Source organism: Balaenoptera musculus, chromosome 4 (genome assembly GCF_009873245.2).
Source record: "Balaenoptera musculus isolate JJ_BM4_2016_0621 chromosome 4, mBalMus1.pri.v3, whole genome shotgun sequence".
Classification (NCBI taxonomy): domain Eukaryota; kingdom Metazoa; phylum Chordata; class Mammalia; order Artiodactyla; family Balaenopteridae; genus Balaenoptera; species Balaenoptera musculus.
The window spans coordinates 78,292,787-78,309,593 of NC_045788.1; the positions used below are offsets into that span (position 1 = coordinate 78,292,787).

The 16,807-nt window shown below is 36.9% G+C and overlaps 1 protein-coding gene across 5 annotated transcripts in view; it reads right to left on the bottom strand.

Annotated features, from left to right (window-relative positions):
* Positions 1-16,807, bottom strand: part of GTF2E1 (general transcription factor IIE subunit 1) — a 54,508-nt gene that overhangs the window by 16,700 nt on the left and 21,001 nt on the right. For all 5 annotated transcript variants that reach the window (XM_036851772.1, XM_036851773.1, XM_036851775.1 and 2 more), the window contains 2 exons: positions 9,095-9,296; positions 3,116-3,357 (listed from right to left, as the gene is read on the bottom strand). In XM_036851772.1, coding sequence (XP_036707667.1) covers positions 3,116-3,357; positions 9,095-9,296 — 444 coding nt within the window. The remainder of the gene's footprint in view (positions 1-3,115; positions 3,358-9,094; positions 9,297-16,807) is intronic.

A 16,807-nucleotide genomic window follows, 5' to 3' on the forward strand; every position in this document is an offset into this window, starting at 1 on the left:
TAGTATCAGAAATGAAACTTCTCCCACCACACACCTCCTATCATTTTGTGTACATATTACAGATGAAGAATTTAAGAAAAACATTTGTATTCTGAAAATAATACAAAATATAATGCCATTTAAATACATAAAAGAATTTAAAATGTTGATTGAAACCTGACTCTTTGATTCAAATCCTGACTGTTAACACTTATTAGCTGTATGATTTTGGTCAAGTTACTTCATCTTTTTCTGCTTCAATTTTCTCAAGTACAAAAAGGGGGAAAAACAGTATCTACCTCACTGGATTATTGTGGGTATTAAGTGAATATTTGTGAAGGCCTGGCACTTAGATTAGTGTTACTTATTATCAAGAGAAGACCCAGAAATGACCAATTCTGGCCATGGATGAAGTGAAAGTATCTTCTCATTAACATATTAGAATGAATTAGTTGTAACCCTGGACATTTTAGAAAGTATAGAACTCCTGAGATAAGATATTGGGCACATAAGAGAGAGAAAGGGAAACAGGAATTGAGAAGTTAAAAGTTTAGATCAGAGAAAACAGGCTTTTGATAACATTGATGTAAAAATGAGGGTTAAAATCAAACTTAACCATTTTAAAATAGTGCCAAAGGCTGAACCTCCTCCTTAGAGCCCTTATTACCAATGCAGTATTTCAAAAGGAAAAAAAGACAAAGAATGTATGCAAGTCTCTAAGACTATACACTTCTAAAAGAATTTTCCAAATACCTTAATATTACCAACATAGTATTTTGAATAATGTTTAAAGTAAATATAAAATTAGAGGAAAAGCAATTTAGTTTTGTAAACTAAATGAAGTCATATCTAAAAGATTTCTGACAAGGTTCTTGAGAGATTTAGCCAAAAAAAGAATTATTCTGTTACAGATGAAGACAGAAAACAAAAAATAAGGATAAATGAACAAATCTCTAGATGGTAAGGTAGAAACACTAGTTCTAGGAACAGTCTTATTTAATAGAGTTATAAATTACGAAGAAGATGTGTCCTGGGAAACTGTCAAGTTCACTGATGATGCTAAGCAATTCTGGGTTCTTAAAGGCCAAACTGATAGCAAAAAAATATAGGAAGAGCTGAAGGTTGTATAAGTGGGCAGAAAAGTGGCAGATCTATTTAATTATTGGCAAGTGTAAGAAAATCTGCCTATAGAAAAATAATCTAAAATATACTAAAAAACCTTATCCAAGCTATCAGATAAAGGGCAGGAGAGAGTCTGAAAAAAATCTCGGCACATAATTCTAAAGTTGTTGGTCTTAATATGCTTCCAGAAGCAAAGCAATAAACTGCCATGTAAAAACTAGAAGGATATTTGAGATAAAACTCAAATAGTTAATGATAAATTCATGCATAAATAACATGTATTGTTCTGGTCACTAGGTCTTAAGTAAAGTATATTACAATTGGAGATGGTCCAGAAAAAGATAATTAAAATAAGACAAAAACTGTAGGTGGAGATGGCTTGGGGGAAGAGAACGCTTTGTAAGGAAAGTAGAATCAAAAGGAATTAGAACTTTCAGTAGAGTAATAAGGACATGACTGAAGTCTATAAAATTCTGAAAGATGTTAAAATAACTTGAACTCTGAGGAAAATTAAGTGTAGGACAAATAAGAGTCACTTCACACATTCACTGGATAGAGCCTATTCAACTATAATAAAACCTAATGAAGACAAATTTAGACATAAAAGCATATCCTATTTTATACACAGAAGGAAATAGTCACAAAAGGGAACAGGGTAGACTAGATGACTTATTTAAAGCCCTTATGATTCAAGTTGTACCATTCTAGGAATTATAAACACTGACTGTTAAACATATGAGCCTAACTGTATACAATACTGGCTAACAATAGTTTTATTTCATTCGATTTTGTTCCTAAGTTCACAGAAAAAAAGGCTTGGTTGCTTCAAGAACAGGCAAGAAGCCAAGTTGGGGAAAACGAACCTATTAAATAGTTGACAGCCTAACTACTATGTAATCTAAACCAATATGCACCAAAATAACTAAACCTCATAGCCAAGGTAATCAGTGGGAAGGAGGGAGAGTAAAGTATGATTGCCAAGGAAAACTTTTTTCTGGTTGGAATTAAAACACCAAAGAGAATCACAGTAGAGAATCACACATCTGCTTTTACCATGACTACGCAACTCCACACTACTTTTACAATTCTTAGCATACACAGTAAAGAAATGCTAATTATGAAGGGAAAAGAGGTTAGAAAAAAAAGTCAAAAAACAAGTGGTTTTTAATTACTGATGATTCTTTAGTATCAAAGAAACAGACTCAAGTGATATGTTGGCAATGATACATATCCTAGGAATAGGGGTGGGTAGGTTCTAATGCTGATGAAATCTAACCAGAGGTAAAGACTCCCTCTTTCACCTCTGTTTCCCAGTTTCTGAGCAATACTTATCCAGTTTTAGTCTCCCATTTTCTACCTAGTCTTAAACCATCATCACCCAGTCTCTGAATCCAGTAATTCGAGACTAAAATTTAAAAAGTAAAATCGTGCAGTTCTCAAGCTTCTGATTATTATATAATCCTTAACCTTTCAGGGCTCACAGAGATTTCCAAAATCTTCTAGTATAAAGTTTTGCCAATCTTCTTGGATGGTGAGAATCCTTGTCTTTACTCATTTGGTATCTTTTTATATATTTCAAGTAGCACATCTCCTCGGTATTTATGAGGAGACAACATAAATAGTTTGGACTAGTATATAGTTATGGTTCCTAATTCAAAGAAACAAAAATGCATGCAAGTTAGAGCAACAGAAGATTAAAGAAGAAATGAATTTGGCCACTTTGAACACAAGAGTACTTTTTCAAGAAATTAACAAAAAGAAATGACAATTTCTCAAATCTAAAATGGAAATTTAAAAAGCTGTCTGTTTTTTCAACTAAGTTGAAGTTTAATACAAGTCTACTGGTTGGTTTTAATGCTTATTGCTCAATTTACTTCCTGCTATAATGCAATTGTTTTATAAAACAGACACAGTGGGTTTCCAATAAAACTAAGAATTGCCCAGGTGATTTCCTAAGGCAAGTTCATTTTCTACCATACCCAAGACATATTCATCTTACTTCTTCTACTCTTACCTTCTTTCATCTCTTCAGAACTATATGCTCCTTGGACAGTGCTCTCTCTTAACCAGATAGGTCTCTCTTTGGCAGATTTCCCCTCCAGTGAGGCTCGATGAAGATCTTCTTGGTCATCCATGTTAATGACAACATTCTGAGTGTATAAGTCCTCATAAGAGGGACCCTTGGTGGCCCATGTTTCCCGGTGGTGCCCACCTGCCAGGCCAGCAGCTGCAGCAGCAGTTGCTGCACGGTCCTTGCTAAATAAAAAGATTAGAGGAGGAAGGGAAGAAGAAAACTTGAAGTCTTGGTGCTAGAAAAGAAGGGGAGCTGGGGAAGTAGTTACTGAAGAATTACACATAAATTCTATCTAGCAATCATGCACACATGCTTTCATAATTCTGGAAAATCTGCTCTTATACCCCAGGGTGAAAGTTACATTGGTTAGAACAACACATCATATTTATATTTAAGTTCCTCAAACACTGAATCCTCTGGTGTATATAAATGATTGACGTTGTACAGATTAAGATGTTTAAATATGTCTACTTAGAGAGAGGGGAGAATGAAATAGTGACATAATCCACTTAAAGACACTAGTCTGGCAAAAATCTCTCCCAGGAACATCTTTGATGAGTATTTTGTTTAAAAACAAAACAAAAACCCCAAACAAAACAAAACACATGTTATATTTTAAAAAGCATGCTCTCAGCTCAGCCCAGAAGAATTCAAAGTAGTTCTGTGGACTTTTCCCTTTCTTTTGTGTGCTGAGAAGCTAGAATAGTATTCTACAAAGCCAGACTTCAACTCAGAATTAATACTCTGCGACTCACCAAATAAGGCAAATCTTTATGCAGAGATCAGCTTCTTTTCAACTTGTATCTGTCCATCTCTGCACCTATGCTGACTCTCCATATCCAGGCCCAACCATTATTTCTACCCCACAGCAACCATGATCTATTTCTGAGTCTATTTTGTTTTGCCTTTTACTTCTACTACCCATGATCTTCTTAGTCTGTTCCAGGTTGGATCATTCCTTATCTTTCTCTAGTCACTTAATGTTTCCTCATCTCTATGAGTTTTCAGTCTTTCTGCTGCTCCCCGTTTTATCTGATTGTTTCACTTTCAATGTACTCCACATTCTTTTGAATATACCTGATTTTCTGTGTGTCTAAGCTCACACTTTGTCTTTCTTTGCCTGCTACTGATGCTTTTCTGCATCAAGTTCTAGGCATGACTGTCCCTCCTTTTCTGTTTAGACAGTTCTTTTATTGCATAAACTATCTTCATATTTCATGAACTACCTGCTTACTTAGTACCTGCTCTGTATCTTTCTCCATACCTTTTGCTGTGTTCCTTTCTGTGTCTGCTGACTGATTTTCTTGGCCCTATGTTTCTCCTTTACTTCTCTGCCATTTTTCCTAAATCTTTTCCATGAATCCTGGACTGTCTCCTGTGTAGTGTGCTGTCTCATTCTGAGCCTAAGCAATATTTCTTCATTTGTCTTTAAGTTCTGTATCAGTTTTCTCTCTCAGAAGCCATTCACTGTTTTTCCTTCTCTTTGGTCCTACTTCATATCTGCTTACTCCATTGCTCCTCATTTCTTCCTGGGCCCACTCACATCTACTTGAGTTTTGTCTCATGTTTAGTTGAGATTTCTCTGATGTATACTACTATCCACATATCTGATTGGCCCATTACATCTCTCCCTGAGAATACTGTGTTTCTGACCAACCTCTGGAGGTAATCTTGGGTTCATCCCATCCCTCCCTCCTGTTCTGCCTCTGGATATCTACAGACCCACTGCCACTTTTTCTATCAAAAAAATGCACCCTCTCTAGTTGTACAAACCATGCTGATCTGGTCACTTAATCCATGCCTTGTAACTACTGCCTTTAGCTGTACCAGGGCTGCTTTGTAAATCACTCTTTCCTATAGCTTTTTCATCAGTTATTTGCTGGCCCACTCTGAGTCTAGGCCTACAAGGCCATCTCTCTGTACCCAATCTATCTATTTGTCTTACTATATTTTAAAGTCTTATGTTACAGCTGGAAATAACTGGTTTCTCTCTACCTTTTATTCCTTTCTGCATTCATCTAATGTTACTTTTTGCATTATTTACTACATTTGTCTCAATTTAATCCATATCTGTCCCTAGTCATTCCTTTTCTATCTTCCATGTTGTCTTCTAAAAGGCTTCACTATAATATGACTGTGCTTAGTCTGGTTTAAGTTGTCTTTTTGATTTTTGCTTTCTCTCAAGCATTCAGTTTTCCCTTCTCTCTTGGCCTGATCTGTGTTTTCATGTTTCTGTGCTCACTCTACATTCTAGTCTCTCCTCTCTCACCCAGTTGTCTCGTTGACTCCTTTTAATGTCTCTTCTATCTTCAGCTAACGTTCTTATCTTGTTGTGCTGAGCCTGTTCTGTATGCTTGTCTGCGCCCACATGTGTCTCCCTGAGCTAGCCAGATGCCTTTTCTGTCTCTTTCCACCCACTCAATGTTTCTCTAGTTCTGACCTGGATAACTACATCCTGTCCTTATTCATCTCTCCTTCACCCAGAATCTTAAATGATTCACTCACTCTTTCTGAAGCTATTGTTTCTCTATATCATCTTGAACACATAGTTTTCATCTATGCTGTATATTTAGCATTAACTCTGAAGACTATCTTCCAAAGGTTAGCAAGTGTTCAGTACTTTGAGTAGAGAAGAATAAGAATAGAGAAAAAGAACAGGACAATTCAAATAAATGTTAGCATGAGACCATTTTTAAAAAGTCTTTTGTTTTCAGTATTCCATTATAGAAACTCAAGATTGGTTTTATTCCAGTTTGAGGCAGGAGAGTTTTGTTTTGTTTTGTTTTTTTGGCCACGCCATGTGGCTTGCAGAATCTTAGTTCCCGGACTAGGGATCGAACCTGTGCCCTCGGCAGAAAAAGCAGAGTCCTAACAACTGGACCACCAGGGAATTCCCTGAGGCAGGAGAGATCTCACCACAAGTTAAACAAATTTTTTAATTTGGAAGAATTTTTTTTAAAAGATAATTTTTACCATGGAGAGTTGACTACACAGATTTTATTTCTACCTTCACCACATACACAGTCAAATTAAATCATCAGCAAATGTGACACTAAAGAAAATTTAGATGAGAGACACCAGAGTTCACTCCTTCTGCATATTTAAATTTCTTCTATGGAGAGAATGTGCACATTTCACTTAAAGATGACAAAAGTAACAATTTAGTTTTGAATCTTTTTACATTATTTAAGAAATTTTAGAATTTTAAAAGATATAACTTACTCAGGGGTGAGGGAGGAATATTATTTCAAAAATAAATAAAATTTTAAAGATCTTTAAGGTGAATGCTAAATAAGAGATGATGGAAAAGGAGAGGTTACTGGAAAGAAATTCCATTTAAGAAGAATAGGAAGACTTTAAATATCACCAGTGGGTTGACTTGCTGAAAGGCAGAAACTGTCCATCAGCTCTTGGGTTAAATCTACTGACAGTCCTGCAACGGCAGCCTCTGGTTCCTGTTCTAGGGAATTTAATTGGTTACATATCAGTAACCAAACAATCATGCTGCTTTTTTTTTTTAATTAATGAATTACTCTTGTCTATGAGCCCCCATACAACTCTATTGATGTTTTTCTTTTCTTGTACTGGGGCAGGATGGCTACTACAGGACTGCTGTGCTCTGAAATGGATCCTATAGTACAGAAAGGCTAAATCAATACCACTTTCAGGACGTTATATCCAAGCGGTGGAGCTTGTCAAATGCTTGGTGAGGCTATCTCAGCCAGGGTAACACCTTCTAACCTAGCTCTACTGGTCTTTCTCCTGACCACGTACAAGCAGTTATATTTTGTTCTGGCTGGAAGTCCAGGGAGACCATTCAATCTTTCTTGCCTGCCTCCATTTTCCCCTTTCTTCTTAGTGACCAAACTGTTGAGTAGCCTCTTTCCTGATTAGTTTATTTCCTGTATTTCCTGATTCTTCTTCATCCTTTGAGTCACCATCATGCCTACCTAATGAGAAGCAGGTGATTTGATATAGTGAGCTGCTGTTGGACATCTGGCTCAGACTTATCTCCAGCATGGAGTGAGGGATACCTAAATGAAGATCCTGGAATGGGAGGCAGACTGTGGTAGGTGTGGAACAACAGAGGTAGAATGCCAGTGGTGGTGGTGAATGAATGCTACTGTAGAGGGGAAGGATCTTAATAAACAAGAAGATAGCTATAGTTAGAAGAGGAAACACAAATATAATTCATAAATAGTATTATATTGTATAGAAAGCAATCAGAGAAAATGTCTAAACACACTTCAATATGAAATAACCCATAAGCTTAGAAAGGTATGTATTTTTGTAAAATCAATTTCCCTCACAGGCTTCTGTGACAGGGTTACAGTATTATTTAAATGCACAAAAAGATATAACAAATAAATTCTTGATAAGAGACCAAGGACCAGTAAGAAAAATTTAAGGCTATCTGTAATGTGGATGATATTGGTTGCCTATAATTATGGCTCCTCTCCTTCTTTGCTTATTGATTTTATTCAAGTATTGATGGCTATTTGCTCCAAAGGACTCTGGCACCTTCCCCAGTCCTAGGAGGTAAACCTTAACCAGTCCAAGCACCAATCATGTGATCTCATTTCCTCTGTGAGATGCTGGTTTAAAATAAGCATATAAAGCAATTCTGGTCAGCGAGACATTGAGGGTACAGTAGGATGAAGGTGGCCCTCTGAGAAAGCTTTTTTCCATCTTAAAATAGGACACAAGGAAGGGATGGTCCATTTTCTGTGCTTGAACATTTTCATCTAAATGTGATACCTAGAAAGACATGGCCATCTTAGGCTAGCTCCCTTGGTGGTGCCAAGAGGAAAACCAACAGACCAAGTTCGGCAGAGTAAATATGGAACAAATCTAGATCCTTGAAGATGTAACTGAGCTGTGGAATTAATTCTGAATTGTGCTACCTAAGAACTTCTGGTCATGCTAGAAAGTTTTTCTTACTGTTCAAGCTACTTCTAGTTGGTTTTCTGTTATCACAGATAAAGGCATCCTAACTGACACAGATGCTAGAAAAGAAAATTCACAATAACTTGTACAGATACAAAACCTTCTGTATAACTGGATTGTTTTTAACCACCAAAAAGAAATTCAATTTGCTCAGGACTGCCCAGAACTGGCTTTTCTGCAACATCAGTACAAGAGGGCACAAAATACTAAGAGTGCTCCCAAAATCTATACAGTTACAACTTGGACTATTGTGTTCTATGGAAGGGAGTAGATGGGTATAAACTCTAAGCCCTCAGCTTGAAACTGGGAAGAAGAAAGAAAAAGGGAAGAATAGGAGAGTACTCCCTGACCTCAATTCTCATTTATACTTTTCAAAGAAGAAAAACCACTTTTTATGGCATGGCAAAATTAAGGCTGCCTCTGCAATTCAAAAATTAGGGTACACTGACAAAAATAGGGAGCCACAGTAAGAAGTATTAACCCATAGGTAACACCCACTATACTTCACTTCCAAGAAAGTTGCACTGAAAACTAAGGAAGGCAAGAAATGTGTGGATAAAAACTTCAAAAACAAACATACAAAAAAAGTGAAAGCTGTATTCCTTAAAGAACTTCAGGCTTCAGAACTTGACGAGGAAAATTCAGATATCCCCAAGAGGCATAACCAATTTAGGACTAACTAACAATTGGCTGAGTTGCAGTAGGCCCAAGCAGATTGAGTACTTAAAAGTCAAACCTGACTATTTAAAGATTTTTGCCTAGCGCCCATACTGTACTGCATTCAGTACAAACAAATTTCATCACAGGCACAAGTTAATACGACATGTGTGGCAGAGCTTAGAATCCACATAATCTTATAGCTTTTAGTCTCCTGGTAAATTACTTACCCAATCCTGCTCTCCAAAGTACAGGTAGTTAAAACAAGGGCAAGCTTAAAAGTGTTCTTGATAAGAGCACAGGGCCTACACTCACCTCTGTTTCAGGGCTGGTATTTCTGTGGGTTCTGGCTCAAGTATTTCATAGGCCAAGTTCACATCCTCTGTCTCTCGAAGCAAAGCATAAATGGGCTCAATTTGTTCATTAAACCTTGCCAAAAGTGTGCGTGCATCTTTTTTGGGCATTGCTGATTCATCTTCTTCTACCTCTGTATGGCAAAAAGTACAGCGGAAAGTTCCTATAGAGAAAACAAAAGTCTCAGGTCAGGGAAGAGAAATTCTCAAGACTAGTCTGTAGCAAACAGTTAATATCTTCACTCTTCCTCCAACATTTTATTATTAAAACTTTCAAAAACATGGAAAAGATTAGTTTACAGTGAACATCCATGTGCCCACCACTGAGATTCTACAATTAACATTTTTCTATATTTGATTTATCACATATCTATCCATCTATCATTTTTGGAAGCATTTCAAAGTAATTTCACCCCTAACTGCAGCACAGCAAACAGATTTTAATCACAACACTTCTATCATATCTATACTTATTTTAACTTAAAATCAAATTCTTTACAGCTTACCACTGAAACCTGTATCCTTTTCCAACAGTTTTCTTTTTGCACAGTACACATTTGAATCTATGTCATGGGGAAAGTCAAATAAATACCTAAAACCAAAAGTCTCTGGTCATTCTGTACATTGTAACAAGGTTATTTCTTCAAATCTATTAACTATTTACATCTAAATAACTTTAACCAATCCATTTCCAAAATTAAAGTTCAAGAAGCCTTTATTGTTATTTCTACAGCCTTCACATTCAACTTATAATTAAATTGTAGTAATTCCTTAGAAACATCACAGATTTTTCACTTCTACTATTATTTCACTAATCTGGGCCATCATTACTTAGCCTGAAATTTAGCTTCCTAAATCTGGTCTTTGAACCTTTAGGCTCTCCCTCTCCAATTCCAAGTTTCCTAGGCCACCATTTGAATCATCTCATCCCCCTGCTCTAAAGTCTATCTGATGGCTGAACTTCTAAAGTCCACAGCATCAAATCTAAATTTCTCATCCTAACATTCAAGATCCTGTATAACTTGATCCAAAAACATCATAACCCTACCACAGTCCTTTACTTGTCAAGTAAATTCAAACACTTGAGAGACAATATACTAGACATTAACATTTATTTTATTTGTATAAGTGCTTTCTTTCTAATGCGCTTCAATTTACACTTTTTGATCCCTACACCAATCCTGTAAAATGACATCAGAACTGAGGATCTGAGTTCTGTGATTTGTCCAAAGGCACATAGCCAATAAGAGAAAAGTAATAAAAGCTGCTATTGTATACCGAGTGCTTACTAAGTACCAAGTATCGCCAGTCATCTGAAGACAGTATTATTATTATTGCGCATTTAAATCTGTAAAATACAGAGGTTCTAAGGGGTTGAGTAACTTGCTCAAGATCTTATTACTACTAATTGGGAGGTGATGGCAGGATTCAAACCCAATCCAATATGATGAAACTCACACTCTTAAATATTACTTAACACCACTAGCCCCACTTGGATCTCCAGTTTGGTCCTTATTCCCAATGCAAGGGATATACATCCTTCCTTTCTAACCCAATTAACCCAAGAGATTAAAAGAGATCACACAAGTACTTAGTGTCTGGCACATAGTAAGTATGCAAACATTTAGTTTTAAATAGCCCAATATATGACTGACACATAACCCCACCCCCAACCCCTCTTCCCCTAGTAAGGAATAAACAAACTAGACATCTCTGCTTCAACATTAACACTAGATTCTACTGATATATTTCAAACAGAATAAGTTTCTTTATTGCCTCTCAAACATAAACAACCAATCACAAGTAAATTCTTTGTTCATATACCCTGTCTAAACACTCTTAATCTATCTTCCTGCTATCCATATGCTACCTCATCTTTTACATCTATTTCAAATAAGTGAGAAAGAGAAAAGCAGCCCCTCATAGCTAAGAAGGAACCTAGCACTCATAGCTAGGCTGTGATGCTTTTCTGCCAAACGGAATCTCACAGGTCACCAACATCAGATAAAAGGTCCTCTGAGACCATGATGGAAGTGAGGCAAAACCAAGCCAATCTGAGTCTGTCTGAATATAGACAAAAGCAAGGTCTCTGCACAACCACACACACACACATAAAACCCCAGCTAACACGAATGACTGCTACTTCTTCACCAATTACACTTTTAGCCTCACCCTGGTCTTCTCACCTCTGGGATAAGATTTATTAAGATATCCAATCATAGAATTACCCTCACTTCTTGATAGTACCTAAACCACAGCAAATCCCCACCAGTTCCCTGAATCCTCCCCAATATTATCTAACAAAAGCCCATATTCTCTAAGTTTGTTCAGCATAGTCTTGCTGAGATATCACATGGTTTCTTATGGTGTGTGGTTTCCTTGCTGCAGAAAGCATCAACAAACCCAATTTTGTACACTGTGGGCATGATGGTCTTTGACTAATGGGCATCAACATAAATATTCTGGCTTAACTGATCAAGAATACTATTTACCAAAATAAAGAAAGAGGAAGAACAAGTTTGCTTTTCTTTGTGGGAGAAAGATACCTTTCTTGAAGAAAGATAAATAAAGATACCTTGCTTTGGATATCTGAATCTACGTTGCCCACTGGCCATCAAAATGGATATGTTAGAAGCCAACTTATTACAACTGCTTAGAGCTCAAGAGTGGAATTTAAGACTAGAAATTTTGATATGAGAATCAACAACATATAGATGGTAACTGAAGCCATAAAGTAGATCAGAGTATCCAGAGATTAAGGAGTAAGAAGCATGGACAGTCAAGGTATAAACCCAAGGAAAGAAGAATCCTTGAGAGATAGAAATGGTACAGCCAGAGGGATAGGATGGTGTTTCAAGGAGGAAATGGTATGGCGCTAATTTTCAAGGTCAATAAGAATTGAAAGCCAGCCTTTATATTTAGCAACAAAGGGTAAATAGAGACCTTGGCTAGAGAAGTTTTAGTTTGTATGCTATCTTAGAGTATTCTCTAACTATTCCAACCTGCCTCAGTCTCTTCTCTTCAACAGAAATATAAAGAAAATAATCCATGTGGGAGTTAAAACATAAGTCATACAGAGGCATACCTCAAATATATTGCAGGTACAGATCCAGATCACCACAATAAAGCAAATATCGCAATAAAGCGAGAGCGAGTCAAAAATTTTTTGGTTTTCAGTACATGAAAAAGTTATGTTTACACTATACTGTGGTCTATTAAGTGTGCAATAGTATTAGGTCTAAAAAAACAATGTACATACCTTAATTAGAAAATACTTTATTGCTAAAAAATGCTAACCATCATCTGAGCCTTCAGCAAGTTGTAGTAGTAACTTCAGAGATGTTACTGACCACTAACCACAGATCACCATAACAAAGATAACAAAAAAGCTTGAAAGATTGCGAGAATTACCAAAATGTGACAGAGGAACATAAAATGAGCAAATGCTACTGGAAAAATGGCACCAACAGACTTGCTCAATGCAGGGTTGCCACAAACTTCAATTTGTAAAAAATGCAATGATCTGTGAAATGCAATAAAGCAAAGCACGATAAAACGAGGTATGCCTGTAAAGTAAGATCTAACACAGCTCTCAAATACCTGCTGAATTGAAAAACACAGATGCGGGACTTATGTTGACTGTTGAAAAATGAGCACTTACAGAGACCATCAAGGAGAACTACAGAATACTGCAGAAGAAAAATTATCTAGTTTAGTAGTTTTCAAATTATTTTTAAAGGAAGAAATCCCATTCCTCAAGTGAAAAAGTACCTAAACATAAAAGTAAGTGCTCTGGTTGAAGAATAAAAAGATAGCTAAGCAAAGGGCAACGCTATAATCCTCTCATTATATGTCTTCAAAGCATTACAAATCAGCCTCCTCAATGTCTTGTACCAGGAACACTTTGCTGCAGAGCCTTTGTACTTGCTGTTCCCTCTGCCCAGAATGCTTTTCCTCCAGAGAGTTAAATGGCTAGTCTCCTAACTTCAGACCTTTACTCAAGTCACCTCCATGAGAGCTTCCGTAGCCAACATTACCTAAAATTTCAACACTGTCCTGTCCTCCCTTTCTTTTCCTTAACATTTGTCACCATCCAACATACTATGTTTTATTACCTAGTTTATTAGGTTATTTACCATGGAGATTGTCATGTTACCCAATTAAAAAGAAATGTCCTCCCAACTACCCCATTTTTCTCTTGAAGATAACATACATTCCAAACTTCAGTGTTAAGTAAACAAATCAACACACTTGCCAGTGTAGCTCAACTGTATAAAATAGCAATGCTTTTATTTGGGGAAAAGAGAGAGAAAAGGAGATCACTGTTAACATCATTTCATAGCAAGATTATTTCAGAACGATAGTCCTTGAACTTGAATAAATTTAGTTTCATTAAAAAAAAAACAGGGGGAAAAGAGAAAACACAGTATGGTCATAAGGAACCTGAGCTCTAGCCTCATCTAGGTACCTTTCCAGAGACCCAGGCTTAATGTAGATTAAGGCTTAACAAGAATTACTTGTAGAGGGCCCATTTTGCAGTTCTGAAAAGAGTGGCTTTCATATCACTGTCAAAAACTGTGACGGATCTGAAATTTTACCCTACTCGTAAACTAACAAATTATCCTACCACAGTTTTATAGATGCTGAAGACAGACACAAGACTTATAGGTTAGAGAAAAGAACTTTATTACTCATGGCAATAGCAGTACCAGTGTCAGGTTTTGTGCCAGTTCCCTGAGTCCCATTTCCCATAGGGTAACACAAAGATGGCCAGGTGACAACTGTACATGCAGTGGATCATGTTCCAGGAAAGAAACCCTGAGCTTAGGAACCCAAACCTTTTATAATGGGCATAAACATGCTTGTCTTTTGCTCTGTAGGGTGATACTACCTTTACCATGCTGGACACTAAGTAAACAGACTCTGGAGGGAGACTTTTTTATTATACTGAATAGTAAGCAAACCTGCCTTTTGCTCTGGAGAGAAACAATAACTCTATCTTCCAAGGCTGCTCACTATATAAACCTCTTTGAAAAATACAGTCTAGAAAAAAGGCAGTCAGTAGCATCTCTGCTTGTAAAACATACATAACATGTGAGAGACCCATGGAGAACTGTCTTCCAACAACAACCATGTCTGGCAAACATTACAAGAAGAAAAGCTAGCCTGACATCTGAGTCCTATGTTTATCAAACAAACACAAGTTGTAGACAAGAAAGCAGCCTGTCAAAAGCCAGGCCTGGAGTCCGAGAAAAATAAGAAATTCTACATTTTATGGAAAATGACTTAAGACTAGCTTAACATACCAGGAGCATTTTTTATAAATTTTACTAAACATTATAAAAATGCAAATCAGGGCTTCCCTGGTGGCGCAGTGGTTGAGAATCTGCCTGCTAATGCAGGGGACACGGGTTTGAGCCCTGGTCTGGGAAGATCCCACATGCCGTGGAGCGACTAGGCCCATGAGCCACAGCTGCTGAGCCTGCGCGTCTGGAGCCTGTGCTCCGCAACAAGAGAGGCCACGATAGTGAGAGGCCCGCGCACCGCGATGAAGAGTGGCCCCCGCTTGCCGCAGCTAGAGAAAGCCCTCGCACAGAAACGAAGACCCAACACAGCCAAATAAATAAATAAATAAATAAATAAATAATAATTAAAGGTGCTAATAATTTTAAAAAAAAAAAAAGCAAATCAATTTCCCCAAAATCTGAAAGGGAGATGGGGCTCAGCACACACCGTACAAAGTACCATTCTGCTGAGGGGGCAGTAGTGTAACACATATAGACACAGAATCTGTCATCAAGACGCTTAAAGTTTAATGGAGATGAAAGGTATCTGGAGACAAGGAATCTAATGCATACCCCTGGTGGAGAGCTGCTGTTAAGTAATCAATATCATAAATATCCCAACTCTTCTTGAAACTGGACTATACTATACTGCACAGAATATACTATTCAATAAGAGAAGAAACTGGAATGGAAACTCAGAGCTCTTTACCATTTTTCCCTTGCCACACATAAGACCAAGAAGCCACATAAGGGAGAACATGCAAGCTAGATCAAAGAATGTGGCAGCAGAGAGAAAATGAAGGCTACAAGGATTCTTTAGGCAAAGCTTGACAGATGATGAGATATGGAGAAAAAGAAGAGTTCAATGATAACATATATGTCTGATCATATACACCCATAAACTACACACACACACAAAAAACTAAAAAAGCTACTTTACAAATATTCCCATATATTCATCATAGCCAAGTCTGTGCAAGAGTATTATTCAAATCTAACATACGAGGGAATAAAGACTCAGAGAAGTTAAGTTCACCAGGTCATAGCTTAAAAGCAAAAATCATTAAGCCTGGATTCAAATACAAATCTTTCTGATTCAAAAGAGTAAATTCACCGTACCATCCTGAATTACACATCCCTTTCCTTACCTCCTGTCATCCCTGCCAGCTACAATTTAGCAAACTTTTCCCATGTATATACATAGGTTCTAATTTTTAAAAATATGGAACAGAAAAGAGGATTTGTAACAAAAAATTTATTTAACATTAAATGTGCATCACATGCCTGGCATTGACTCAGCTGAGTCTTAATGTATCAGGTTTGCAAGAAGGATTAAAATATATCCAGATGTAGATAATTACCAGGCATTGAAAATAGGGAGAAAAAAGATTTTTTAAAAATAGATATTTCAAAACTATATTTTAGGGTTGTCCATGCAGTAGTATATGAATATCCCAATTCTATGACTCAGGACTCTTCTAGTGAAGGTAAGTTATTACTCCAAAATGAGAAAAGAAATAGAGACCTACTTGTTGGGATGAGAGGGAAAGAAGAGGGAGAGTGAGGGGAAAGAGGGCCATACAGTTTTAACTTCCGCCAGAAATAAGAAACATAAAAATAAAAATAAATGTAAAAATAAAAAGGAATCAAAGACATGGGGGAGGGGAGAGAAGGGACTGGGAACAAAAGGAAAAAAAAACCAGTAATGTTCAACAAAATTCAAACATAACATTTTCCTTTGCTAAACACAGAAAAAGAAAATTCAGGTGGTGTCTATTATGCTGGCCAAGGTCTTCTACTTAACTGTTTACTCATCATTTTAATTATGTGAGTATTCAGTCAAGGGAACAATGAATAAATACAGGTAAAACCAAAGGGGAAAAAAACGTTTACCCTCCTTAGTTTAACAAGAAAATGCTTTGGAAATTTATCATAACTGAGGAAAAGGGAAGAGGACATTATGGGTCAAATCCCCAAATAATTAGATATTACTTGGATTGTGGTTTTTCCTTCTTCACTCCAAAATACACAATGAATAGGTCATGACCTAATGCCTAGAGTTCACTGTCAAAGATTTGTCAAACATATTAATTGCAACTGGAATATTACTCAGCCATTTTCCTACAAAAAAAAAAAAATCAATCAATCAATCAAAATAAAAGAAGCCCAATTGTTTTGATATGCTACAGGTGCTGCAGTGCTGAAGCAGGAGTCATGCTGCAGCCCAAGTCCTCAAGGCTGGCCAAAGAAACAGGCAGGATAAACCTTCCCTGCTGCAGAGGCCTCATTCCAACACGGCACAACTAACGTCCCAAGGATTTCCCACATTCTCCCTCCCTAAATCTTCCTAATCATCTTCTGAGCTGCTTTTTTGGAGCTCACATTCTACT